The 26310-nt window shown below is 46.7% G+C and overlaps 1 protein-coding gene across 1 annotated transcript in view; it reads left to right on the top strand.

The window, feature by feature from the left end:
- The window catches only part of LOC147621060 (magnesium transporter MRS2-2-like), a 131059-nt gene that overhangs the window by 36818 nt on the left and 67931 nt on the right, over positions 1 to 26310 (top strand). Inside the window, exon 2 of the mRNA XM_086825309.1 lies at positions 25456 to 25539. Coding sequence (XP_086681435.1) covers positions 25456 to 25539 — 84 coding nt within the window. The remainder of the gene's footprint in view (positions 1 to 25455; positions 25540 to 26310) is intronic.

Here is a 26310-nt window from a genome sequence, read left to right as displayed (position 1 = left end):
TTTTCCTGCTGTAATGGCTGATTTACAGCCCTTTGTTGTTGTCCATGATGTCCATCATCATCAAAGATGACTCTGCCAGGCTCCTGTTGCCTTGCAGGCTCCTTATACATGCATGTTTCATCAAAAATGACATCATTGCTGCGTATGATCTTTCTATTCATGGGATCCCAAAGTCTATACCCCATTTCACCTCTGTCACCATATCCTAGGAATATGCATTTATGAGACTTAGGATCAAGTTTGGTGCGCATTTCCCTGCGTATGTGCACGTACGCAACGCAACCAAACACTCTCAAGTGCTTGTATGACGGAGGCTTCCCTGTCCATACTTCTTCTGGCACTTTCCCACCAAGCCTCGTGTTAGGTGACCTATTTATAAGGTGTACGGCTGTCATAACAGCTTCAGCCCAAAAACCATGAGGTAATGCAGCATGTGACAACATAGAACGGACCTTCTCCTGTATGGTCCTGTTCATCCTCTCTGCTGTCCCGTTTTGTGGAGGATCATAAGGAGTAGAAAGCTCCCTCTTGATGCCTTTAGCATCACAAAAGTCCTGAAACTGTTTGGACATATACTCTCCACCATTGTCGGAACGCAAAGCCTTCAGTGTTTTGCCAGTTTGATTCTCAACAAGAGCAACAAACTTCTCAAACACTGAGAATGTATCACTCTTCAAACGAAGAGGATAAACCCACACCTTGCGTGTGGCATCATCTATAAAAGACACAAAATATTTTGCACCTCCCAAAGAAAGCTGAGGCATCTCACATACATCTGTATGCACAAGCTCTAACTGAGCATCTTTCTGTCCAAGAGCTTTCTTATGGGGGCACTGTAGTTGCCTACCATATATACAATGCTCACAAAACTGAAAACTTGAAAACTTTAGAGAAGGCAAGTAACCCAAACGAGACAATTGCTCCATTCCTTTGACACTCATGTGTCCCAACCGGCTATGCCACATAGAAATTTCCGGCAGCTCGGTTGCATTTACATTAGCATGGTGACAAACACCTGCATGCATGAAATAAAGAGTGTCCACCTTAGAGCCTCTGGCAACAACCAGTGAGCCCTTACTAATCTTCCACTTTCCACTACCAAATGTGGTAACATAATCAGCATCATCAAGCTGTCCAGTAGAAAGCAGATTCTTCTTGATCTCAGGCACATGCCTGACATCATGGAGCATAAGCTGTGAGCCATCTGAAAATACAAGCCTCACATCACCTCTGCCAAGAATTTTGCATGCATGGTTATCACCCAAATAAACCACTCCTTCATTGCCAGCAGTATACCTGACAAACAAGTCTCTGCAACCTGTGACATGAAAGGAGGCACCTGAATCAATGATCCATGAGTGCATACCATGACCACCTGTAAGAAGTGAATGGGCATCAAGTGAAGACGTAAAGAGGACCTCATCCTCACTGCCACCTGCATGTGACACATTGATTTCTTCGATCTTGACTCCACTTTTGCCCTTTGGCTTTACATCTTTGGCTTCATCCTTCTCTTTTTCTTTGCCTTTTCCCTTTTCTTTCTGATCATTTTTCCATTTGTAGCATTGCTTTTTAATGTGTCCCTTCTTGCCACAATAATGGCATTCCAAATCCTTTTTGGAGCGAGACTTGCTCCTTCCCCTTTCTTGGCTTTTCCCCCTTTGCTGGGATCTCCCACGTGCATTCATTGCATTGGACTTTCCCACAGAGTTGTTTTTCCTGTTCATCTCTTCTTGAAGAAGAGCACCCTCAACATCTGCATATGACAGCATAGCATGCGAATTGCTAGTGGCTGTCCTGAATGTGTCCCAACTCTCTGGCAAAGTGCATAACAAAAAAGTGGCTTTGAACTCATCGTCCATTGCCAACTTTTGATTTATGACCTGGCTGACAATACCATTAAACTCATTGAGATGGGCTGTCATAGAAGCCCCTTCCTTCATCTGAAGGCCTATGAGTTTCTTCAACCAATACACTTTGCTTGAGGCACTTTGTTGGGCATACAAGTCCTGCAATCTCTGCCACATTCCCCAAGCTGTCTTCTCTTCACGAATGCTGAAAAGTAATGAGTCTGACACAGACAACATGATAGTAGATCTTGCCAGCTCATCCATATCTTCCCACTCTTCAGCAGTAAGAGAAGCGGGCATAACACCCCTTTCTTTGATAGGCTTGTGCTGCTTTTTCTGGAGCAACACATTGTAGCACTGGGTTTGCCAAATATCATAGTTATGCGAGCCTTCAAGCTTCTTGATGTGAAGCAATGAAGAGCTCTCACCTGTGGTTGCCATAGCAAAATGCAACCTGTAATGCCTGACTCCCTGCAAATGTGCAAACACTGCACCCAAGATGTGCAAACACTGCACCCAAAGCACACAAAGTGCTCACAAATGTTCTCCCAAGCTTTATCTCCCACTGCGGAAGCAAGAATGCAACTTTTCTCCCACTTTTTGTGATGAAAACACCAAAATCTGGTTGCTGCAGATTTTGGACAGCACCTTAAATGTGCTCTTTTGCCCTTCCAAAGTACTGTACAGCAGTACTAAGCGCTCACCAATGATGTACCAAACCTGTACCGGCAATTTCAGCAGCTGAATTTGAACCTTTTGATCACTCAAAACAGTGTACAGCCATGCCAAAACATGCACAAAGCTGTGCCAAATCTGTACCAGCAGGTACAATAGCAATAAATGCTCTCCTGGCTGTCCAAATGAGTGAAAATCAGACTTTTACAGTCCTGTACACTGCATAAAACAGTCCCGAACAGAAATTGGGCAAAAGCCCCTTGACTGCAAGCTGATTTTTGAGGATTCAAGGCATAAAAGTCTCGCCTGCTGCTTTGCCAAGCTCAACAAGCATACAAACTTGAAAAGCCCCTTGATTTAAGATCAATTTCTGATCATACATGGTACATTGACGCACATGAAGGCATCCAGAGTGTTCACGATGCTTCCCCCTGGCCACATATACATCCAATACATGAAAGCCCCTTGATTTACAGGCACATTGAGTGCTTGTAAGGCATCAGCACATTAACCATGGCATACATGAGACTGCCACAAGCTGAAGCATACGGAATCTTGGCCATATCAGCCCTGTCTCTATCCGACTGTGGGCTGTCCATAGCACTTTTAATGTACTAAGTGCACTATGTGTACTAGTGCAATATACATGTGTGATAGGGGAGTCACACACTCATGCTTTTCATGAGTTGACTTATCCCCACAACTCTCTCTCTCTCTCTCCCTTGCTTCTCTGTGTATGTCTCCCATGAATGAACTCTAACCCTAATTACAGGTTTCTCCCCATCAACTGGTATCAGAGCTTTGGTCTCCAGATTCTTCTTCTGGTTCTCCTCCCTCTTCTACTCTGCTGGTCGCCTGCTCTTGGGCCTTTTGATTCCTTGGTCGCAGGGGCTGGCCAGATACTGCCTGTGTGTGAAGAGGCGTAGCCATCCAGTCATCGCAGCAGCAGCCAGCGCACCTACAAGAAGCATCGGCGTAGGCATATAAGCAGCAAGGCGCTGGTGGCCAAAGAAGCGAGTCGGCTCAGCAGCGAACGCAGGCGTGTAGAAGGCAAACACGAGCGAAGGCTCTGATACCAGTTGATGGGGAGAAACCTGTAATTAGGGTTAGAGTTCATTCATGGGAGACATACACAGAGAAGCAAGGGAGAGAGAAAGAAAGAAAGAAAGAAAGATTTTATTAACGTCTTCCAAAAGACCGAACTCGGCCTATGAGACAAATCGGAGTACCTGTATGGGGTTATCCTCTGTCATCCCAACAAAATGAAAAAGTACTGAATAAAAAAGCTGAATCTGGGTGTGCAGGGGATGGAGCTCTATTACTAGGAGAATGCAAAGCTATATGCATGGAGTATACAATCATGATATGCAACCTAGCTAGCTCCATTCTGTACCATACTGGGGGTATAAAATGGTATACATCAGTGAAGGGGGTGTCCACAGCTCCCTGAAGAACATGCCTGGGTGTGCTCTGAAGCGAGCCAGTCGCTCCGCACCCTCTCTGTGAAACTGAGCTCTGATCTCTGTCATCTCTCTCTGGTATAGGCGTGGTGTCCGAAAGCCAGGTGTCCTCTGTCTCCTGCGGGCTCTAAGTGTCTCTGCTCTCTGGAGAGTAATTCCCTGCCGTGTAGGGGCTGGGAGGGGTATGGATCTCTGAAAAAATGTAGTAATCTGTGTCTGTCGCCCCCCCTCTGGAGCTGTCTGAGCCTGTAATAATGTCTCTCTGTGGCGCTGTATGTCTAGAATGTATCTCCCCAGTATGCGCTGGTCTGCTGTCTCAAAGATCTGGCGTAGGGAATGTGGCTCTCTGAATAAAATGGGATATCTCTCTCTGATGGCTGTATATGCTCTGCATCTGCATACATAATGCTCCTCACTCTCCACCTCCTCTCTGCACAATCTGCATACCCTCTCCTCTCGGGGGATCCGTGCTGCTCTGCCAGTCTCAATCTCCAATCGGTGTGATGAAACTCTGAGCTGACCAATAGCCACTCGGGAGCCGTGTGGTAAAAAGCCCTCCATGTATCTAGGCCTCTCTATAAATCCATCATCAGTGATACTCATGAAGTGATCTCTGTAGTATAGCATCTTCGGTGGAAGAGGCTGTGTAGGCGATATCCATGTCTCTCGTGTATAGAGCTGCCATAGATCCTGTCTCAATACTCTGTTCCTCTCACTATGAGAGAGACGGATATGTGGTGCATCCCTGTCATACTGGAATGGTGGTAGATGATCCATGTCTAGGCCATGCTGTGAGAACCAATGTGTGACCTGTGCATACCATGATCCTCTGTCTCCTGCCTCAGCCAACTGTCTAGATGCCTGAAAAGCTCTGTATGATAATCTGTCCTGTGGCATCTCTCTGAATCTGTCTAGCAGGCATATAGTCTGAAATATGGCCTCTACCATCATAGGAGGCGTAGCAAACTCTGCTCGGATAATGTCATGAGGTACTGACGGTTTGCTGCGTATCATGCGTGCCATCATGAGAGCCTGTGGTCTCTCTATCTGTGTCCACCAATGGGTAGCAAGGCCTGGCGCCCATACTGCTGCTCCATACATCAATGCCGGTGTGACTAATGTGTCAAATAGCCACCCCTTCGTCCGGGGCTCCTGAAAATGCGCCTGGTGGCACTGTCTCTCTAGCATAGCCAATGCTGCATATCCCCGTGTCAATCTAGCTCTGGCTGCTGAACCCATGGTAAAGCGTGTGGCTGCTGCAGAGAAGGTAACCCCTAGGTACACGTATGATGTCACCACCTCCACCTGGCATCCGGCGAGAGTGAATGTCAGCTGACTCCTGCCCTGTCTCGATGTATGAAAGACCATAACCTTGGTTTTCCCAAGGTTCACAGTAAGACCCCTCTGTGTGCAGAAATCATGGAGTGCATGTAGATGCTGCTGTAGACCACCTGGGGACTCAGACACTAATACAATATCATCAGCATAGAGCATAATATGTACTGAGGTACCTGCTAAATCAACTCCATCTCCGCCTCCCCGTGTAATGAAGTCAGCCACCTCATCAATGTATAACCCAAATAGCGTGGGGGAAAGTGGGCATCCTTGCTTCACACCAATGGTGCTAGCAATAGTCTCGGACATACCTCCTGGACATCTGACTCGCCCAAAAACCTGCTCATATAATGCATAGATGCCCCATGTCATATCTGCTGGTATGCCAAGAGACTGCAGGCGCTGAAAGAGCCTCTCTCGTGGGACTGTGTCAAATGCCTTGCGGAAATCCACAAAGCAGCAATAGAGCTTTCTCTTCCTCACTCTGGCCTGATCAATCATACATCTCAAAGTGAATACATGGTCAGTGGTAGAGAAAGCTCTCCTGAAGCCTGCCTGCCCTGATGAGCGTAAACCTGCTCGCTCAGCATATAAGCTAAGCTCCTGCTCCAGCACTGCACCATAGAGTTTGGCCAGTACGTGGCCAACCATAACCGTCCTGTAGTTGCTCGGATCGAGCATATCCCCTGTTTTGTGAATCGGCACAATGGTGTGCATCGTCCACTCCGCAGGCAAACCCTCTGCTAGTGCCCTGTTAAACAGGTGTGCAAGAAAAGGAGCTAAAGAATCTACTGCATATATGAGATGCTCACCCTGCAGGCCCATATGGTCGGCGGCCCGTCCATGCTGTAGGCGGCGGATAGCTTCCTGTACCATCGAGTGGGTAAAGAAGCTAGCTGTGGTAGGTCGAGGCTCCTGTGGCTGAGGTATAGGTGGCTGCTGTGGGGCATGGTATAGACCCTCTGCATATGTGTGCCATGTCTGTGGGTCTGCAATAGGTGTCGGGGTCCGGGGCTCTCTAAAGTGCCGCCATGAGACAGGGCTATCTCTACTCATGAAGAAATGAAAGATCTCTAGCTCCTGCATCTCTGCGACGGCCCGCCTTTTGCGGCGAGTAAGTCTCCTCATCTCTCTCCTCGACTCCTGCTCTGTGATGGCTCCCAAAGCTCTCTGTATGCGAAGTCGTGAGTATAGGGCTCTGCACTCGTCATCATACCATCTGTTCTGGGGCATAGTCCCAGGTCTCACAGGCTCTCCTGAGTGTACACGATGTGGGAAGCTCTGTAATGCAGCCGTGTGTAGGAGTGATGCGAGCTGGGCTGTAATGGTATCCATAGATGCCAGGGGATCCATGAGTAGGAGCCCATCCTCTACTCTGCCAGTGTATATGTCTGCCATGTCATGTGTGAAGTAGATGGTAGTGTGTGGCGTCGGTATGTGGGGGACTGGTGATACTGGTGATCCGGCTAGTGAAAATGCCAAGTATGTATGATCTGCCCCAATAGGACGAGGTGGAATGGAGAATGAGGTGACAAGCTGTGATGCCTCCAAAGACCCCATAATGTAGTCTACCACCGTGCCTCCGGTCCGTGTATGACCCCCATGTGGGAAGCATGTCAGCCCTCCTGATCCCGGCCACTGTAGCATCCCGTTATAAATAACGAGACGATGCCTGGCTCCCAACTCTAGTAAGTGGTCCCCATAATGTCCTCTGTCTGGTCCAGTGTCCTCTGATGCCCGACTAGCCCCTATCTCCTCTGGATCCACAGGGTGGAGGATCTCCATGTCATCATAGTCATACACCTCACACTGTCTACTCTGTGTGTGGGCATTGAAGTCGCCCGTAAGAAATACTTCCCCTAGTGTAGAATAATGCATAATCTCCTCTGACAGACAAGTGTATGGCGAGGCTCCTATCTCCTCCTCCTGTGGCATGTCCTCTGTAATGACATAGGAGGATCCTGATGGAGAAAAGTAACATAGAGCTATGTATATAACCCTGTCCTGTGAGAGCTGTAAGCTGATCCACATGTATCTGGCTTCTGGATCCTGTGCTACCACTCTCAGTCTCCCCTGTAGCTCCCGTCTGAATAGGACTGCTACTCCCCCCGACCCTCTCGAGGTACCCTGGCGTGTGGTCCTCCTGTATGCCGACTCCCACTGGAATCCCTCTACTCGAGGTAGCCCTCTCTCTGGGCTCTGATGTGTCTCTGTCAGAAGTATGATGTCTCTCCCCACCATAACATGCTCCAGTCGTCCAGGCTGCACCCATAATGAACCATTACAGTTCCATACTGCTATGTGTATCTCTGTCAATGGCCTGGTCTGTGTCCCATAGGCCCCAAACCGCTAATCCATGGGCCGGCCATCAATGATGACCCGACCATCTCGATAGAAGGCCTTCTTGCCTTCTCTCCTCGCGTGTAAGACTCGTGGCATGCAAGTTCTCCTATGCTCAAGCTGCATCCTCGTGAGATCATCATCCAAGAAAATAGGAGCACCCTCTAAACCCCGTAGTATGACCCTCTTCCTCATGAAGGTGACCCTCTCCGTCTCTCCTGCAAACTGTAGGATGAGGGCTCGCTTGCGTGTTGAGTCTTTCCCGGCTCTCCATGCTTTGGTGAAGGGGAGAGGGTGCTCTTCCTTGTAGCCGAGCTTCATGCATAGAAGCTGTCCATCTTTCTCGGGAGTGGAGTCGGGTGTCTCGGCTATACCTGTGACTCGAATGTTGAGGCGGCGGGCATGCCTCATCTTCTCCTCCTCAATGGTGGTGTGAATGATTTGGTTTTCTTCCCTTTGAGTTTCCTCCCTCACTTCTTTACGGATGTTCTTCTTCACCACCTCGACCCATCCTGACTGCTTGGCTTCGAGCTTTCCCTCCATGTCCTTTGTGATCTCCTTGGAGATCTCTTCTTTGATGGCCGTGAGAGTGTTGTCATTGATCTCCCCTTCTTCCTTCTCAGCATTCTTGATGGCTACCATTTCCACTTTCAATGCACTCACCTCCTCCTTGAGTGCCGTGTTCTCTTGTTCGAGGTTCGTGACCCGTGCTTCGAGAGCTATGATGTGCTTGTGTAGTTTGTTTTCCACCTCATTGAGGTTGGAATCGGATGTCTTCTTGTTCTCCTTGATTAATGCCTTCATTGCCATCTCGAGGGCCTCGAGTTTCTCTTGGAGACTCGGGGCCATTCCTCCAAATCACTCTGCAGTCCTTCCCACAGGCAGGGAGGAGAGAGAGAGAGAGAGAGAGTTATGTTGCTGCCTTGGGGGCCTGAGCAAGGGTGGGTGGGGAAAGGGGCCACGTCTGCGAACTGAGGCCTAGAAGCGAACTGGGCAGCGAGCAGAACTGAGGCGAAAGGCGAACTGGAGGCGAACTGGGCAGCGAACTGGCGAGGGGGCAGAGAGGCGAACTGAGGCCTAGAAGCGAACTGGGCAGCGAGCAGAACTGGGCAGAGAGAGAGAGAGAGAGAGAGAGAGAGAGGGAGGGAGGGAGGGAGGGAGGGAGGGGAAGGGAGGCGACAGCAATGGCGAGCAGGTTCGAAGAGAGAGAGGGAGGCGACAGCAGGCGGCGAGCAGGTTCGAGACAGCAGGCGGCGAGCAGGTTCGAGAGAGAGGGAGGCGACAGCAATGGCGAGCAGATTCGAAGAGAGAGAGGGAGGCGACAGCAGGCGGCGAGCAGGTTCGAGACAGCAGGCGGCGAGCAAGGGCGAGCGAACAGATGGGCCAGCCCAGGTGGGCGAACAGCGGGAGGGGGGGGGGAGCAGGTTCGAGAGAGAGAGAGAGAGAGAGTTGTGGGGATAAGTCAACTCATGAAAAGCATGAGTGTGTGACTCCCCTATCACACATGTATATTGCACTAGTACACATAGTGCACTTAGTACATTAAAAGTACTAAGTGTACTATGTACTATAACTTATGGGCTTGTACACACTATAAGGGTGGGCATAACGCCTTTACCCCAACATCTACATTTGTAAAACGCAGCAGTCCAGCATTCAGCCTTCAGTCCATCTTGCGTTTTCTACATCCATGCAGTTTTCAGCATTCATTCATTCATCGTTTTGCTCCAGCCACTTGGTGAAGGTAAAACACAGCATTCTCATTCATTTACAGCATTCATATACAGTCTAGAACAGACCCAAACAGCCCCTCTCTCAGCCCAGCTTTGCATCCCTCCCTCATACCATTGGGAAGAGTGCATAGGCTCGAGATTGGACATCTTTGGTACTTCTACAGCAATGCACAATTCAGCCCAACACTTGGTCTTCAGAGGTCTTGCGTTTGGCTTATCATCAGTCACACCGTCAGTCTTTTTAAAGATAATAAAGCAAATACTATCTTGGTAACGGGATAGGGGGCCCTTCAGTGGGTAATTCGGGACCCCATACGGTGTACAGAGAGAGGTGCTCATGGGTGTTACCACTCACAGACAGTCACGGATTACCTTCCCACGCCTAGTGCGACGGAAGAAGAGGGCTTATCTTGCTGAGTTAGAGAGGGATTTGTATCAGTTATTTATGAGTGAGGACTCAGGCGAGGCATGGAGACTATTCCATTAGCATTCACCATCACCAGTCATTACCTCCATAGAGATTTGGGGTTAGTATGTTGCATCCCTGTACATAGCACCAGGACAGCCACCCCTGCCAGACCCATCGGAGCCATGCCCAGAGACATGTGCGTTCTTTACTGCTGAGATGGTAAGGAAAGCTATTGACAGGATGAGGACTGGGAGAGCATATGATCATGATGGTTTGGTAGCAGAGCACTTTATTCATGCCAGAGATATGCTTGCAGAGCTTATTGCTATGAATTTAACCGAGCCATGTGTGAGGGTTTTCTTGAGACTTGGAATATGTCCACGATTGTGTCTATCTTCAAGTCAGGGGATCCCATGCTTCTGGGAATTATCGTACCATCATGATTAAACACACATTGGCTAGGCATCTATTCTTGAGCAGGAGTTGAGTAGATGGGCAGAGAGAGAGGGCATACGTGCGTCAGGGCAGGCAGGGTTCAAGAGAGGTTTCTTCACTCTTGACCATATCTTGACACTCAGAGCTATTATTGAGGAGGGCAGATCATATGGCAGGAGGATTTATTGTTGCTTTGTGGATTTCCGCAAAGCTTTTGATAGAGTACTGAGAGACTGATGTGCAGACTACAGGAGATGGGAGTGCCCACAGAGCTAATTTCGGAAATCATGGCTTTATACAGGACAATTGTGGGGCAGGTACGTACTACTCAGGGTATATCTGAGATGGTTCACTCCACTATTGGTGTGAAACAGGACTGCCCCCTTTCTCCCACCTTATTTGGGATGTATGTGGATGAGGTTTTGGACTATGTAGAGCGGGAGGGTGACAGAGGAGCACAGCTAGCAGGGACATGGATTCCACTGTTATTGTACGGTGATGATATTGTGTTGATCTCAGATTCTCTAGAGGGGATGCAGCGTCATTTGGATGCATTGCACAGGACAGCGGATTGTCTGTTAACCTTGGTAAAACCAAGGTGATGGTGTTTAACACCACAGCGCACAGTGGGTTAGGAGGTCAGCACCCACCTTTACATATGGTCAAGAGACAGTGGAGTATACAGATGCATATACTTACCTTGGTGTGGTTTTTAGTGGACACTAGGAGGACATGGATACAACCGACACACGAGCTTGGTACGAAGATGGCTTTCTATAGAGATCATCTTCTCCAACTCACGGAGGATGGGTTTGTGATTAGACCCAGCTACATGGATACTCATCTTTCTCATGGGGTACGATGTGCTATTGGTCAGATGCGCACATCCTCACATCAGCTAGAGATTGAGACTGGCAGATTCAGAGGAGTACCTGTTGAGGCCAGGATTTGTCATGAGATACAAGGCCGTTTTCACTGTCTGTTCAGAGAGGGTTTCGGACCACTTTCCAGAGTCATGAGATACCAAGATCAGAGACGCCTCGGATTATACTTGTTGGAGCTGCGTAGACATAGAGAGGGTCTCTTGAGAGGGAGGGGATCAGAGAGGGAGAGACACCAACAGAGGCAGATTACAGACTTCTTTCGACCAGAGATTGAGCAGTCAAGCCAGCAGGCATTGCAGCTAGTCCCAGAGTATAGCCGTACCAGAGGTACACTGATTGATCGGGCTCATGGTTGTGACGGTACGAAAATACGATACCGTACGGGAATTTTTGGTACGATATGAAATTTTCGGATACCGTACGATAAAATACGGTTTTTATTTTTTACACTGACAACCTATGAAGCTTCAAGCTTGAATGTGAGGGAAGGTTGGGAGGGGAGGAGTCTACAGTGCTTGAGGAACCAAAACATGGATATGTGTCTCTCTCGGTTGGATCTCTCGATTGTCTCCAAAAAAGAACCTGGATGGGTAATGCAATACCAAAGGTTTCCCAGTGTAGCGTTTATGACTAAGGGACTGTCCTTGCACAAATACGAGGAGTGCATCTAGGGTGATAAGTTTAGGGACTCCTCTTTAGATCAAAAGGACCATGTCCAAATCTTCTCCCTCGTGCATAACTTGAGAATCTAATTGTCTAGCCTACCTATCCCAGGGATCCCCAAGTGATGTAGCAAGATTCTCTCATCCTACCAATCAAGTGTACACTGCCAGTCTACCTCGCTAGATTTTTTAGGTCTCTCAACAACCCCATATGGAATACTGAGTGGATACGAAAGTTGCGAAGTATTGCGAGCATTTGGGATCTTCGTAATGTAGGGTTTCTATATTTTTTTAGCATTTGGGATTTTTTTTTCGGAAAAAAATAAATAAATAAAAAATCGTACCGTACGATATCGTACGAATTCGTTCGGTATCGTACCGTACGAACCGTACCGTACGAACCTGTTCGTACGCGTACGAGAAACAACTATGATCGGGCTATAGAGCTGGGGCGGTCCAAGCGCCCCAAGATGAGAGGTCCATCTCGACACCGGCGGAGACTACAACAGAGGATCAAGACCATACTAGCACAGTTTGGGAGACGTCCAGTCAGAGTACTCACCATGGAGGACATTGAGGATATCCGCCATCGACCGGTGAGAGACATCTTTGGATAGTGATGTATATGATGCTTACCTTTGTTGCTGGAGTTTTCCTTCCCAGATGTTATCCATTAGGAGCTCCTAGTACCTTACTTTTCCTCATAGTTGTTGTTTCAGTTTCAGTTAGTTGTTTAGTTGTTTTAGCTTATTACACAGACATTGTATCAGATCCACCAATTGTTGTAACCTTTTTGGTCTCATAGGTCATTTTGGCCTTCTGAAGACGTTAATATATCATTTCATTTCATTTCTCTCTCTCTCTCTCTCTCTCTCTCTCTCTCTCTCTCTCTAAATCTCTTAAAGTTTGAAGTGATAAAAGTGGATTGCTAAACTCATGAAATGCAGGATAAAGAAGGTGGTGTGAGACTTGTGTGACAGGATCCTTAATTACGAATACTTTTGCTGCATGTTACACAAAGAGTTGCTAGGGGTTATCACAGCCTTGAAGCAATGGAAACCTTTTCTTTATGGAAGGGAATTTATTGTGAAGACAGACCACCAGGCCTTGAAGTGGTTACAAACTATGCCAAGTGCCCAGTGGAGCGACAGACAACAACGGTGGAGTCAATTGTTCCAACAATTTGGAGGAATGATTGAGTATGTACCGGGTAAGAACAACCCTGTGGCGGACGCGCTGAGTCGCAAAGGTAGTATTTAGACATTACAGGAGTCCACTGTGTTGGAGATACAAGGGAAGGATTTATACAGTAGGAAGACAGTATATAGATTGTGCAGAATTTGGGAACTCCTTACAGTATGGCTTTTTATTCAGAATTGGGTCATTACATCATTCAGGACGGTTGGCTCTTTTACAAGGGTCGACTATGTGTTCTCAGGGAGAAAAGACTGGAACTCTTCCATGATGCCCATGATTCACTTGGTGGTCATCGTGGGATCAACAATAACTTGGAGAAGTTAGAAAGATCATTTTACTGGTCAAAGATGCGTAGGGATGTGTACAACTATGTTTCTCAGTGTTCCATATGTCAAAAAGTGACAGTACTCCATACCAAACAGGTAGGGTTGCTTCAGCCAGTGCCTGCTCTTGAGGGTCGTTTCACGATATTTTGTTGGACCCCTTCCCACATCTACTGGATCTCGGAATACTCAGTGTATGACGATAGTTGATAGATTTAGTAAATTTTTTATGCTATACCATGCAAACAGACGGCCACAATAGAAGCTATAGCCCGGCTCTTTCTCCGACATTGGTATCCAATTTGTGGTTTGCCACGGACCATTACTTCAGATCAAGACCCAAAGTTTACATCTCACTTTTGGCGAGCTCTATTTGACAACTTTGGTACCGAATTGCAATTGTCTAATGCATTCCATCCCCAGACCGATGGCCAAACCGAGATTTATAAAATCAGTTGGCTTTCGATGTGCTTAAAGCGTACTGCCATGATCAACAGTCGAAGTGGGAGCTTCATCTCTCGTTGGTACAGGCGATTCTCAATAACACTCACTCATCCAGTGTTGGCAGAAACCCGTACGAGGCAGCCTTTGGTCGAAGATTTTCATCGCTTCTCACGAGGGTGATCTCTCCTTCCTTGGAAGCCAACAAGATAACAAACTTTTTCATCCATCATTGAGTCCGTCAAAGAGCATCCTTTTTTTTTCCCCGAGAAAAGATCCTTTCATTAGTTATAAAATAACGCCCACTGGGCTACAAAACCCCTCTCTTGCTCATAAGAAGGCAGAGCAAAGATGCAATCAAGGCAACTAGGGAGACTCTCCCTAGCTGCAAAAAAGTGCAAATACAAGTACAAATAACTGAGAGGCTATATCATACAATAGGAGGGGGGAAAATCCAAACAGGTGGCCTGTAGTGCCATCGGGGGGTACCCGTGTGTAGAGTATAGAAGGGGCCGCTGCGCCAAGTGGTGTGGAAGGCCTGGTGCTGCAAGATCACTCAATCCGAGTCGCCCTGGATGCGGTCATACTGTCCTCGCAGGGTGTGAATCAACTCCTGCCAGATACTCCGAACAGTCTCTGCTGGTGGCTCCAGTCTCCCCTCAAAGGCCTTGAAACAACGGGCTCTCCAAGTGAACCATATGGTGAGGCTACTGAGGAGCTCCCATCGTAGATCCCTCTCCTGTGTCCAGCTGGCGAACGAGAACTCCGGTGAAGGAACAAGGCGAGGCTGGCCCCGAATGAATCTGATGGCGTGGCTGTCTTGCTCCGACTCGCATCCCAGAGCAGGCCCTGACGAAGTCGACTAAGCAGCGGCTCCCCACGTATACATGCCCTCTGGAGAGAGGGGGGCCAAAATGCGCAGAATCCTCAGCCAAATCTGTTGCGCCTGTGGACAGTCCCATAGGCAATGTCGCTGTGTTTCCAATGGGTGGCCGCATCTGACGCAGGCTGACGGAAGGCCACTGTAGACAAGCCAGGTGCCAACTGCAGAGCCCCTGTGGGCAACCAGCCACTGGAAAGTCGAGATCCTGCGTGCCTGTCGGCTAGCCCAGAGCCTGGTCCAAAAATCCTCCAGGAACTCCTGTGAGAGTCCTTGTAGCTGCCAATGCTCTGATGCAGCTGGAGAGACCATCCTCCTCGCAGTCAAAATATGCCTCCCCAGTGGCTTACACGAGATAGGCAAACAAGTCATGGAGAGACGTCAATTTCAAAGAAAGTGAATGGGTATATTTAAGGATCATGAAGCAAAGACTCAAGGAAGTGGGCAAGTGTTGTCCAAAGTTGTCATTCCGAAGTTTTGGTCTTTTTCCCATCATAAAGAAGATAAGCGACGTTGCCATGCAACTCATTGCCAGACGGTTGGACGATGCACAACGTCTTCCACGTCTCTTGGTTAAAGCCTTATATTGGACCTTCATTGCAGAATGTTCCAAAAGAGCAGTAGCCAGAAATGGTTGATGAAGCAGAGATGATAGAGCCTGAGCAGATCCTTCTACATCGTTGGAAGCATGGTTCTGGACGACGTCTTCACCAATTTTATGCAAAGTTCAAAGATCGAGGGGCCCTCTTCCTTGAGTATCCACAGTTATTGGTGAACTACCGCAAGCTATGAACTTGCCTCCAAGCTAAGCAGGAGGGAATGTCACGTGCGTCCATGCACTGTGGTACACGGTGACAAACTGGCTCATCAACAGTGCAATAATCATGTACAAAAGTAGTTCCTTTTAGGATTTATTGTCGTATGTCGTGACCCCTTTGTGAGCCAAGTCCGGGACCTGTCAGGCTCGAGCTACGTAGGTCTGTCTCCCAGCCTTAGAGTGTTAGATCAGTCCTCTTAACTCACTGTGGAGAATTCAGCAAGTGTTCATCATTTAGGAGCATGCAGAGGTCAGCCATAGCAGTAGATACATTAGGAGCATGTAGTTGCACTTCATTTAGAAGGGGCCAGCCCCAAGGCAGCCCCCAAGGTGGGCTTGCCTTGCAAGGGGGTAGCCAAACCTTTTAGCCATTCTGTAGGCTCATCCGACCAGCCATTGGGAGGCTTTGGAGTAGTCGCTTAGACCATGTGAGGTCTTGGGCACCAGTCGTCCAGGATTGGCAGCCAACCGACCATGCTACAACAGCTGACTAAGCATTAGATACTATCATGAGCAGTTACTGTAGACGACCAAGCATTTGTTGCTGGTCGTGGACATTTTCAGCCAGCCGATAGGCTTATGGGCAGCCGATTGGGCACCCTGAAGCATATAAAAAGGTAGGCACAGATCAGCCCCAAAATCATCAGTCATAAATCAGAGCTTATCATCAGAATTCAAGCATGTATGTTTAGGCTCTTGCCTGTGCATACTTACAGCCCTACTTGTGCTCTCAGCCCAAGGCAAAGAAGCTCAGTCTCTTCAGGAGTTTTCAGTACACCTTCCCTAGTCTCGGGCCGGTGTATTTCTCTCGAAGATAGCTTCAAAGTCGCTTAAAGCTTATGCACAGTTTTGCCCAGCGTTTGGTCGTTTTGTCCTTGTGTTTGGCGGTCAGCCGGTCAGTTTGTCCACTTTGTCTTGTGGACATAGTTCAGCTTATATACAGTTCTCCAGAAGAAGAAATAAAGCAAATTCTCCTGCTTTAGGGGAGGGGGGGGGAGGCGCATTCAGTGGGTAATTCGGGACCCCACCTGGTGTCGTCTCTACTACATGTATTTTCAGATTCATTTATTCTGTTTTAAAGGATTGCTAAAGACTCACTAAACTCAGGTTTAAAGAAAGGCTTCGTTGTTTCACATGGTCCTAGCTCGGCGCATGCTACAAAATACCAATTGTCATTTTTGATGATTGAGTCGTACTCATCTTGCATGGCTTGCATCTAATGATTATTTTTTTGTGCTTCCTCAAAGGCAATAGGTTCCTCTTCATTGCATATACTAGCAATGAGAGTATGATTCACAAAAGAATAACATTTTCAGCTATAGAAACAAAGTGTCTAAAGCATGTAAAAACCTTTGATTTTGCTTTCAATGGATACACCCAGGTGTGCCTGAATAAGTCATCAATGAAAGTCACAAAGTAGAGATATCCTCCGATTGATGGTGTCCTCATTGGACCACATACATCACCATGTATAAACTGTAATTTCTCGACAACCCTTACGAATCCATCTTTTGGGGATGATGCCCGTTGCATCTTTTCTCTAACAACATCCCTCAATAATTGCAAAGAAACGCGTTTCATTCTTTTTTTATGAAACAAAACGCTTTAGAAACGTTTCTTTCGAATGAAATGCGTTTCCTTCGAATGAAAAGCGTTTCTTTGCCTCCCATGTGTTATGAGTATTTGGGCGTTTTTTTATCCAAAGAGCTCTTACAAAGTTTCTATCTTTTAATGGTAGAAACACCTTGCCATTCGAGTCCTCTCACAGGATTGCAGCTTGGGTACTTGTGAGGAATTGAAGCACTTGGGCCGTCTTCTATACACAGAAGAGGAACAGGTTGTTTATTGCTCAGTTGGAGCGGTTGGTGTATTGCCATTGCAATTTCCACCTAATTGAGTAGTCAAGCAAATTCGATAGAGCCTCGCTAGGTCAATGTCGATAAAATTGACATTGAGAATGCGAAAGATATCCCAGAGATTCCTCAGGAGGAGCGTGACATATATGCCATGTTGTATGAGGAGTTGATGGCTCCTGCTCGTGCCACACGAGTATCAACACAAGCATTATCAGCAGCAGGTGCTAGTACCAGTGCATCAGTTGACATGAGTGCGGTAGCTAAGGAAGCATCGTCCTCTTTTGAGAGTGATGCTGAGTCAACCGAGGAGGCTACTGATGAGGACATCGAGGATGTTGAGGATTGAGTGCCCAGACTCGTTATTGAGGACTCTAGTCTTTGGGGCTACTGGGCTCCCCTAGTTTGTCATGCATTTATCAGCATGCTTTACTTTGTGTATTTCAGACTTCAGTTTTCTTTTTTTTTGTATCAGCTTAGGATTCAGACTTTTTGTGATCACTTTAAGTGCTTAGTGGACTATGTCACTCTTACCTACTTTATATATTGTTCCTTGAGTTTTGAGCAGTTGCCATTATTGATGATGGAATCCGGATCTTGATTCTTGATGTTGCCCGCTTATTTATGCCAATTGGTCGGTTGGGTGCCCACTGTAAGTGGGTCTTTAGTTTTAACTTGTAAACATGTTTTAATGTGTAAATGATGCATGTTTAATATTGTTTTACCGGCAAGGCAATATATATATTTTTTGCATATTATAAACTTATATATAAATTTTGGGGTCTTCACCCCCCCCCATGGGTCCCTTTCTTGTATGAAACGTCTGGGATTCGAAAGAAACGTTTATGCAGCGTGCTTCAAAAAACTCCTGGCAACTATGCACACGTCACATACGTGTTTGGACAGGGGCCTCAAGCTTTGGGAACTTTGACGACATCTCTTGCCTTTTAAGGTGCACCAAACTGCCAAAATTCAGGTGACCAAAGCGGGCATGCCATCGCTCCGCGTCACTCATAGCATGTGTGGCAGTAACTGAACAAGCATTATGTGCCAATCTCATACACATCCAACGTGTAAAGCCCATGGCTTAGAATACGAGATACCTCTCCATCTCTCTGGTCATGAATTGTGCACGTGTCATCAACAACTTTGACCACTAGGCTTGCACTTCCAAACGCATATATGCGAAAACAAAATAGTCCCATAAGCTGTCCATGGTACCCAATTAGTTTGGAAAGTAGAAAAAGCGTGAAATTTGTCCAAAAAAGTTGAAAATGGCCCAAAAACAGTTGTTTCGAAGCCAAACAACTATATTTCAAATTTTGCACCCTAGTATGGGTGTGTCTATCTAGTCCATACATGTCCACACCGTTGTCCGTACGACATACGTACAATGCTTGTAGACTCTTGAAACTGCTATAAATCTGATTTCCAGCCTTAAAAATTCTAAAACATCTTGCTTTTAGCTTTTCCTCGCGTGAAAGTGTGTTGGATCTCCTTGTATCGCTTATGACCAACCCTAGGAGGAGGCAACTAGTTGTGGAGAGCCTCCTTGCAAGCATCCCATCCCAGTTGTGTTCCTGCACAAGCGCCCTTAACTGAGTTGTTCCACAAATTGGTCTAGCCATCCAGACCCCAAAACCTGAAGGTGTTAGGTGGCCTCTGGTAATCCAATTTGTAGAAACCTCGACTTGCCAAGATTCAAACCTAGTCTCACCACATGAGCTGATTCTCTCTAGAAGTGTGGATTGCCTCTCCAACACCCCCCTCAAGCCACACTTTGGTTGAGGTCTTAGCTTCCAACATCACAACGTGGGCTCTAATACCATGTTGGAAACATGGATCCTCCCACTTCCCGGGAGGTCACCCATCCCAGTTGTGTTCCTCGGCAAGCGTGCTTAACTGAGGTGTTCCACAAATTGGTCTACCCATCCAGGCCCCAAAACCTTAAGGTGTTAGGTGACCTCCGGTAATCCACTGAGAACCAGCTCACGTGGTGAGACTGGGTTTGAATCTTGGCAAGTTGAGGTTTCTACAAATTGGATTACCGGAGGTCACCTAACACCTTAAGGTTTTGGGGTCTGGATGGGTAGACCAATTTGTAGAACACCTCAGTTAAGTGCGCTTGCGCAGGAACACAACTGGGATGGGTGACCTCCCGGGAAGTGGGAGGATCGATGTTTCCAACATGGTATCAGAGCCCAGGTTGTGATGTTGGAAGCTAAGACCTCAACCAAAGTGTGGCTTGAGGGGGGTGTTGGAGAGGCAATCCACACTTCTAGAGAGAATCAACTCATGTGGTGACACTGGGTTTGAATCTTGGCATGTTGAGGTTTCTACAAATTGGATTACCAGAGGCCACCTAACACCTTAAGGTTTTGGGGTCTGGATGGCTAGACCAATTTGTGGAACAACTTAGTTAAGGGCGCTTGTGCAGGAACACAACTGGGATGGGTGACCTCCCGGGAAGTGGGGGGATCCATGTTTCCAACATTGTATCAGAGCCAGGTTGTGACCTCAACCAAAGTGTGGCTTGAGGGGGGGCGTTGGAGAGGCAATCCACACTTCTAGAGAGAATCAGCTCACGTGGTGAGATTGGGTTTGAATCTTGGCAAGTTGAGGTTTCTACAAATTGGATAACCGGAGGTCACCTAACACCGTAAGGTTTTGGGGTCCGGATGGCTAGACCAATTTGTGGAACACCTCAGTTAAGCGCGCTTGCGCAGGAACACAACTGGGATGGGTGACCTCCCGGGAAGTGGGAGGATCCATGTTTCCAACAATCTGATAGTCTTTCGCCACACAACTCCTAACATGACTGCTCCTGATCTAAACAATTTATCTCTTCTTCTTAATCTAAACAGCTTTAGAGAGCTCCTCTCCTGACACTCCCTAATTCGGACAGCTCTGTTCGTGACCCTTCCTACTCGAGTCACCTCTGTTTCAGAGAGCTCTTGGTCCGACAGGTTTCTACTTCAGGCAACTCTGATTCAGACAACTCCTGATCTGACAGCTTTCTATGAGAGGATGTGGAGCAGCATGTGGCTAGCGTTACAAATGGATTGGGTCAGCTCCTAATTAGGCAACTTCTTCTTAATCTAAACAGCTTTAGACAGCTCCTCTCCTGACACTCCCTAATTCGGACAGCTCTGTTCGTGACTCTTCCTACTCGAGTCACCTCTGTTTCAGACAGCTCTTGGTCCGCCGATAGGTTTCTACTTCAGGCAACTCTGATTCAGACAACTCGTGATCTGACAGCTTTCTATGAGAGGATGTGGAGCAGCATGTGGCTAGCATTACAAATGGATTGGGTATGAAAGAAAATCGTGAGGCGACTCTATATATAAAAGAAAATCATGAGGCGACTGCATAAGATGTGTTGAAGACCATAACCTTGGTTTTGTCCAAATTGACCGTAAGGTCTCTCTCCCTGCAAAATCTGTCCAATGCAAATTGACCGTAAGGTCTCTCCCTGCAAAATCTGTCCAATGCATTTAAGTGTTTCTGTAAACCCTCGGCTGAATCTGAGATTAAGACAATGTTGTCAGCATATAGCAATATGGGCACTACTGCCTGAGCCAATGGTGAACCTCTCCCTCTCAAACTATCCGCAAATACTGTGATCTCATCAATGTATAGGCCAAAGAGCGTACGTGAGAGAGAGAGCTGTATTTTCAGTATATTATATAGTACATAAAGCTGTCCATAGGACTGTACAAATCTGTGGCCCTTGGCCTTCCAAAAGAGGTAAATCTAGACCTAAAAAGCCCTAATTCTGGACCTGCCTGAAAAAGGGGTCAAACGGTCTTCTACTTTCTAGGCAAGCCTTTTTATAGGCTCTCCACATTCCCACCAACTGTCCAACCTGCTGTTGGCCAGCAGCAAGGACAAAAACACACACAAAATACAAGATAAATCCCGATTTCATCTGCTTGCTCCTGTCCACCATGATGACTGCTGTCTGGACCTCACAAGGATTCTTCTGCATGCTCCTGAGCCTTGCTATTGCCCTAAACTGTTTATCTGCTGCCTAATCAGGGATTAGCCTGGAAAACAGCCATGTCCATGTGTGCACATGACGTTCCCTCCTGCTAAACTTGATGATGGGCCGAGATTAAGCATAAACTAAAAGGAAACACGCATAGACATTGGCATGTAGCTCACCGCCTAACCATAGAGCTATTCAAGCTCTCCCCTGAGCATAGGGGATAATAGCATCCAAGACATGGCTCCATGTGCAAAGTCCTTGTCATCGCATACCACCAATACACACCCATTGGATGTAAGCACGGAGTATTCTCAAGGCCTCCAATCCAGGTCTTAACACTTTTTTAAATCAACGGCAACCCCCCCCCCCCCCCCCCCTTCCACAAGGCATCGGGCAAGATGTCAGGACATGCCCCACAAGTCTGTTGCTTGGCTAATGGGAGTGAATACCTTTGTACAACTGTTAGCATGCAATGGAGAGATGAGGTAGGGTAGTGCTGGACAAACTGACAGAAGCGCCTGATGTATGGGTGTTGTGACCATTATATTCCATAGTAGCAGGGGAACCCCGTTTCCCCCCATTGGGAACGGTGGAACGCGTTCCCCCATCGCGTGGACCAGTGGAACGCTGGAAACGAATGGTGGAACGTTGAGGGGGTCGAAAAGAGGTGGAACGGCAGGGAACGGTGGTCGAACGGGAGATGGAACGGGCGAGGGAACGCGAGCCTGCCGTTCCCCCACGTGGGAACGTGTTGATGACGTGGATTCTTTTTTAAAAAATAGAAGCCCGTAAGCCTTGCGCCAGGCGCTTTTTGGAAATTCGCACCGGTCCCGTACGCCTTTCGCCCGTCGCTTTTCGGAGTTCACGCCTGTACCAGTGTAGTCGTCGTTGCTGTCCACGACTCCACGAGCCCACTGCCCGTACTGTCCTGCCCGTACGGAAGCTGTTCTGACATTCTGTACTACATAGTACAGTCGCCCCAGCCCCTAGCAGCCAGGCCCCCAGCCCTTGCACTGTGCAGACTTGCAGTGTACACTGTACACTGTACACACAGTGACTACATTCATCTAAAAGGCAAGGCAGCAAGAAGCTTTTCTCTTTCTTCTCTCTCTCTTTTTTTGTTTGAACTTTGAACTTTTGGTGTTTTAAAAATTACCTATGGTGAATCACAATCTGGACTGCACACTGCACAGTGCACAGTCTCTCCCCATTAAACAGAAGAAAAAAAAAGGACTCATTTCTCTGTAATGGTTAACTTTGAAAGCCTATTCAACTTTTTGCCCGAATTTGCAGACATCATGGCTTACTTGGGTTCAAAGCGATCGGCTTCGAATGCTACTTGGTGGGACGAGGTTGAAAGGCTAGAAAGGTATTCATCTAAGGGAGGTGCAACACGATGGAAATGCAAGCAATGTAACAAAGAGAAGTCAGGAGGAGCAAACCGTGTGAGAGCACATCTATGCCATGTGAACAATGAAAAAGCACAAGTGAACAAATGCCCAGGGACAACACCTGAAATGCGTAGAGAGCTTTTGGCAAAGTACCCAAGTGAAGAGGAGAAAGCATGGGCACGAAAGAAACCGGCAATTGATGCATCTTACTTCAGTAGACAAGGGGAAGATGTACACTTGGGAGATGGACAACAGTATGGAGGACTTGGGAGCTTTGCATTTTCCCAAGATTCGCAGTCTATGGGTGCAAGTTCCGGCAAGCAGCAAACCTTGGGAGCAGCTTGGGATCCTCGCAAGAAAGAGAGGGTAGATGCAGCTGTTGCAAGGTTCTTTTATCATGATCATGTAGCATTCAATGTTGCCAGGTCTCCATATTTCATTGAAATGGTCCAGGAGATTGCACGGTATGGCCCAACATACAAGCCTCCTTCATATGAGACACTACGCACCACCTTGTTGCAAAAGGAGAAAGCTGCAATTGAATGTGCTTTAGAGTATGTGCATGAAAGTTGGGCAAAGAATGGTGTGTCACTTATTGCAGATGGTTGGAGTGACACTCGAAAAAGGTCCATTCATGGCATGGTTGCTTATTCTCGAGGAAGAATGCAATTCATTTCCTCACATGATGCTTCTGGGACTGGAAAAACTGCAGATCAGCTTGTGGAAGAGTGGGCCGAAGGTATTGAGAAAGTTGGACCAGAGAATGTTATTCAGTTCTTAGCTGATGGTGAGGCAACAAATAGAGCAGCTGGTCTTAAGCTTGAAGACAGGTATCCGCATATCACATTCAGTCCATGCTTTGCTCATTGTTTGAGCAACTTATTGAAGGATGTTGGCAGCTTGCCATGGGTTGATCCACACATTCAAAAAGGCAAGGAGATAATAAGCTTCATTCAAAACCATCAGTTTATTTTGAATGAATTCTGCAAGAGATCGGCCAAAAAGGATCTCTTGAAGTAATCAGAGACACGCTTTGGTTATAACTTTCTCATGATGAAGAGGTTATCCAAAGTGCAATTGCCTTTGAAGCAGTTGGTTGTATGCAATGAGTGGATGGGATGGGCACTTTCTCGCTCAAGAGCCGGCATAGAGGTTGCAAGAACCATACAAGACTTCACATTTTGGGATGAAGTCAATACTATCAATGCTATGATGAAGCCGATCATGCGCTTGATGCGGATTGCAGATGGACGGGAGCCATGCATTGGCAAGGTCTATGAGGGGGCTGACCGAATGATCGAGAAAATAGGGGAAATGGGCTTGTCTGATGAGAAATATGCAGAGGTTCGAGAATTATGTGAAGCACGATGGAATGGTTATCATTCTCCTATGCATGCTGCAGCGTATGTCTTGGATCCCGAGTTCCAAGGATTTGGACAAGAGGCCAATGATGAGGTGATGGATGGTTGGGAGACAGTGCTTTCTAGGCAGGTTCGTGATGCAGATAAACGAAGGTTGGTGAAAGACCAACTTGGATTTTATTGCAGCAAGTTGGGAAGGTTTGGATCGGCTGATGCACAGAGAGATAGGTTTAAGATAGGGGCTACTTTATGGTGGGAGGATTATGGGGCTCGTACACCACAGCTTCAATCATTGGCAGTAAGGATCTTGTCTCAAGGTGCAAGCTCCTCTCCGATTGAGCAGCTATGGAGTGTGTTCGGCCATGTTGCATCCAAGAAGAGGAACAAATTTGGGACAAAACAAGTCAATGACTTGATTTTTGTAAGTGCTAATTTGCGCTTGCTTGGTGATATGGCATCTCCCAAACCAGAGAAGTTTATATTGCTCGATGAGGAGTCCTCGAATGATGAGGAGACACATGGACTTGCAGATCCTGGTCAGGATGGGATTGAAGATTTGGATGCTGCAGATGTCGGTCTTGATGATATGGCTTTCTTGGATGACATAGATGATAGTCTCCTTGATGGCATCACTGGCAGTAGCCATGCATGATATCTCCTTACTATTTGCATGTCACCTTGAGGCTTGGACTTTGGACTTGGATTGTTTCTTTTATCTAGGCTGTGCCATGTGGGCCACATTTTGTGCTTTTTGTCACTTATGTCATGTATGATGTGGGCTAATTTATTTTGACTTGTGAGATCTATTCAGTGTTAGTATCTAGCCATGCAAATAATGGTGCATTAGACTTTAGTGTGTCTCTGATTTGGTTATATAAATGAGCATTGTATGTTAAGATTTATCGTCATTTCTAGGAATTATCTAGGCCGTTCCCTGTTTCCGTTCCCCCTCGTTCCCGTTCCCCCTTTTTCTCGTTCCCGTTCCCCTGGTGGTGCTTTCGTTTCGTTCCCGTTCCCGTTCCCGTTCCGTTGCTACTATGTTATATTCACTTGCATGATACACACACCAGGCCATTCGAACCTCCCCCCCTTAGGAAGGGGAAGTGGTGTCCCCAAAATTCGAACCCATGGCCTCCACTTTAGAAGTGGTAAGCTCAAAGCACTCCTTGAGGATGGTTATTATGTTTTTAATGATTAGACTCGTAAATATAAGACTTGACTCAGCTTATTAACCTCAGGAAGCAACCTAAATTGTCATCAAATAACATTTTTCCTTTGTTATGGCCCAGTGGTGAAGTCATTTTTACGTAGTTTGCACTACATTGCAAATCACTCTTGATTGTTTGTATTTTTACTTTCATTATTGCAAATCACTCTTGTTTGTTTTTACACATCTTTCTTGTTGGTAAATGTTTATGCAGGGTGTACATGCAAAGGATCTTGACCTTCTTGCTGGGAACTTCTTCATTCCAAAGCGATCTGCCATTGCTGTGAGAAACAATCAGGTGAACCATCTTCTCATAAACGCCATTTTATACTTATTGGTCTTTATATTCGTGCTTGGTTCTCCTCATTTGGTTCTATTTTGGTTCCATACATCAATCAGGACCTCAGGAAAGTGTGGCAAATGTATGATAGCTTATACCAACTCTTTCACTAGGTTTGTAATAGTGAGGCGAAGAAAAATCTAAATGCATGTATATTTTTGCTGCTATTTTTAATAATGTAAACATTTCAATAGCCAAACATGTCATTTGCATCCGTTATTTTCGCTATATATAACATAACTGCACAGCCATGGATTAACCAATTTTATGATTGAAATTTTATGAAATGTTCATTTTATTTACATCAATTTCTTGCAAACATACACTTGAGTTATTTAATGTCTTTAGAACCATGTTGAGGTTATAGAGGTTGTTGATGCAAACATACACTTGAGTTATTTAATGTCTTTAGTTAACCATGTTGAGGTTATAGAGCATGCTTGCAAGGATTTTGTAGCTTTGAGATAGTGTAGGTGATGTGCAGCACAAAGTTGATGAGGAAAATAGTGGGGTTGAATTAGTGGTATTGACATGGGGAAGAGTAGCAGATGCACTGCCAATTTGTAGTATGCAACTACAGCCATTCAAAAGAATACTTCTAGCTGAAGTTTCTGTAGGCAACATGCATCCTTCATTCTGGGAAAAGTCTAGGCTGGTGACATGCTCGCCTCTTTCTTAAAAGTTGTCCGCAATTTTAAGCTTTAATGCATGTATCCGAATATAATCATG

This window comes from Cibotium barometz, chromosome 31, assembly GCF_041138505.1.
Source record: "Cibotium barometz isolate CiBa-2024 chromosome 31, ASM4113850v1, whole genome shotgun sequence".
Classification (NCBI taxonomy): domain Eukaryota; kingdom Viridiplantae; phylum Streptophyta; class Polypodiopsida; order Cyatheales; family Cibotiaceae; genus Cibotium; species Cibotium barometz.
Note: the sequence above shows the minus strand (reverse complement) of the source record. Positions and strands in the feature narration are given on the sequence as shown.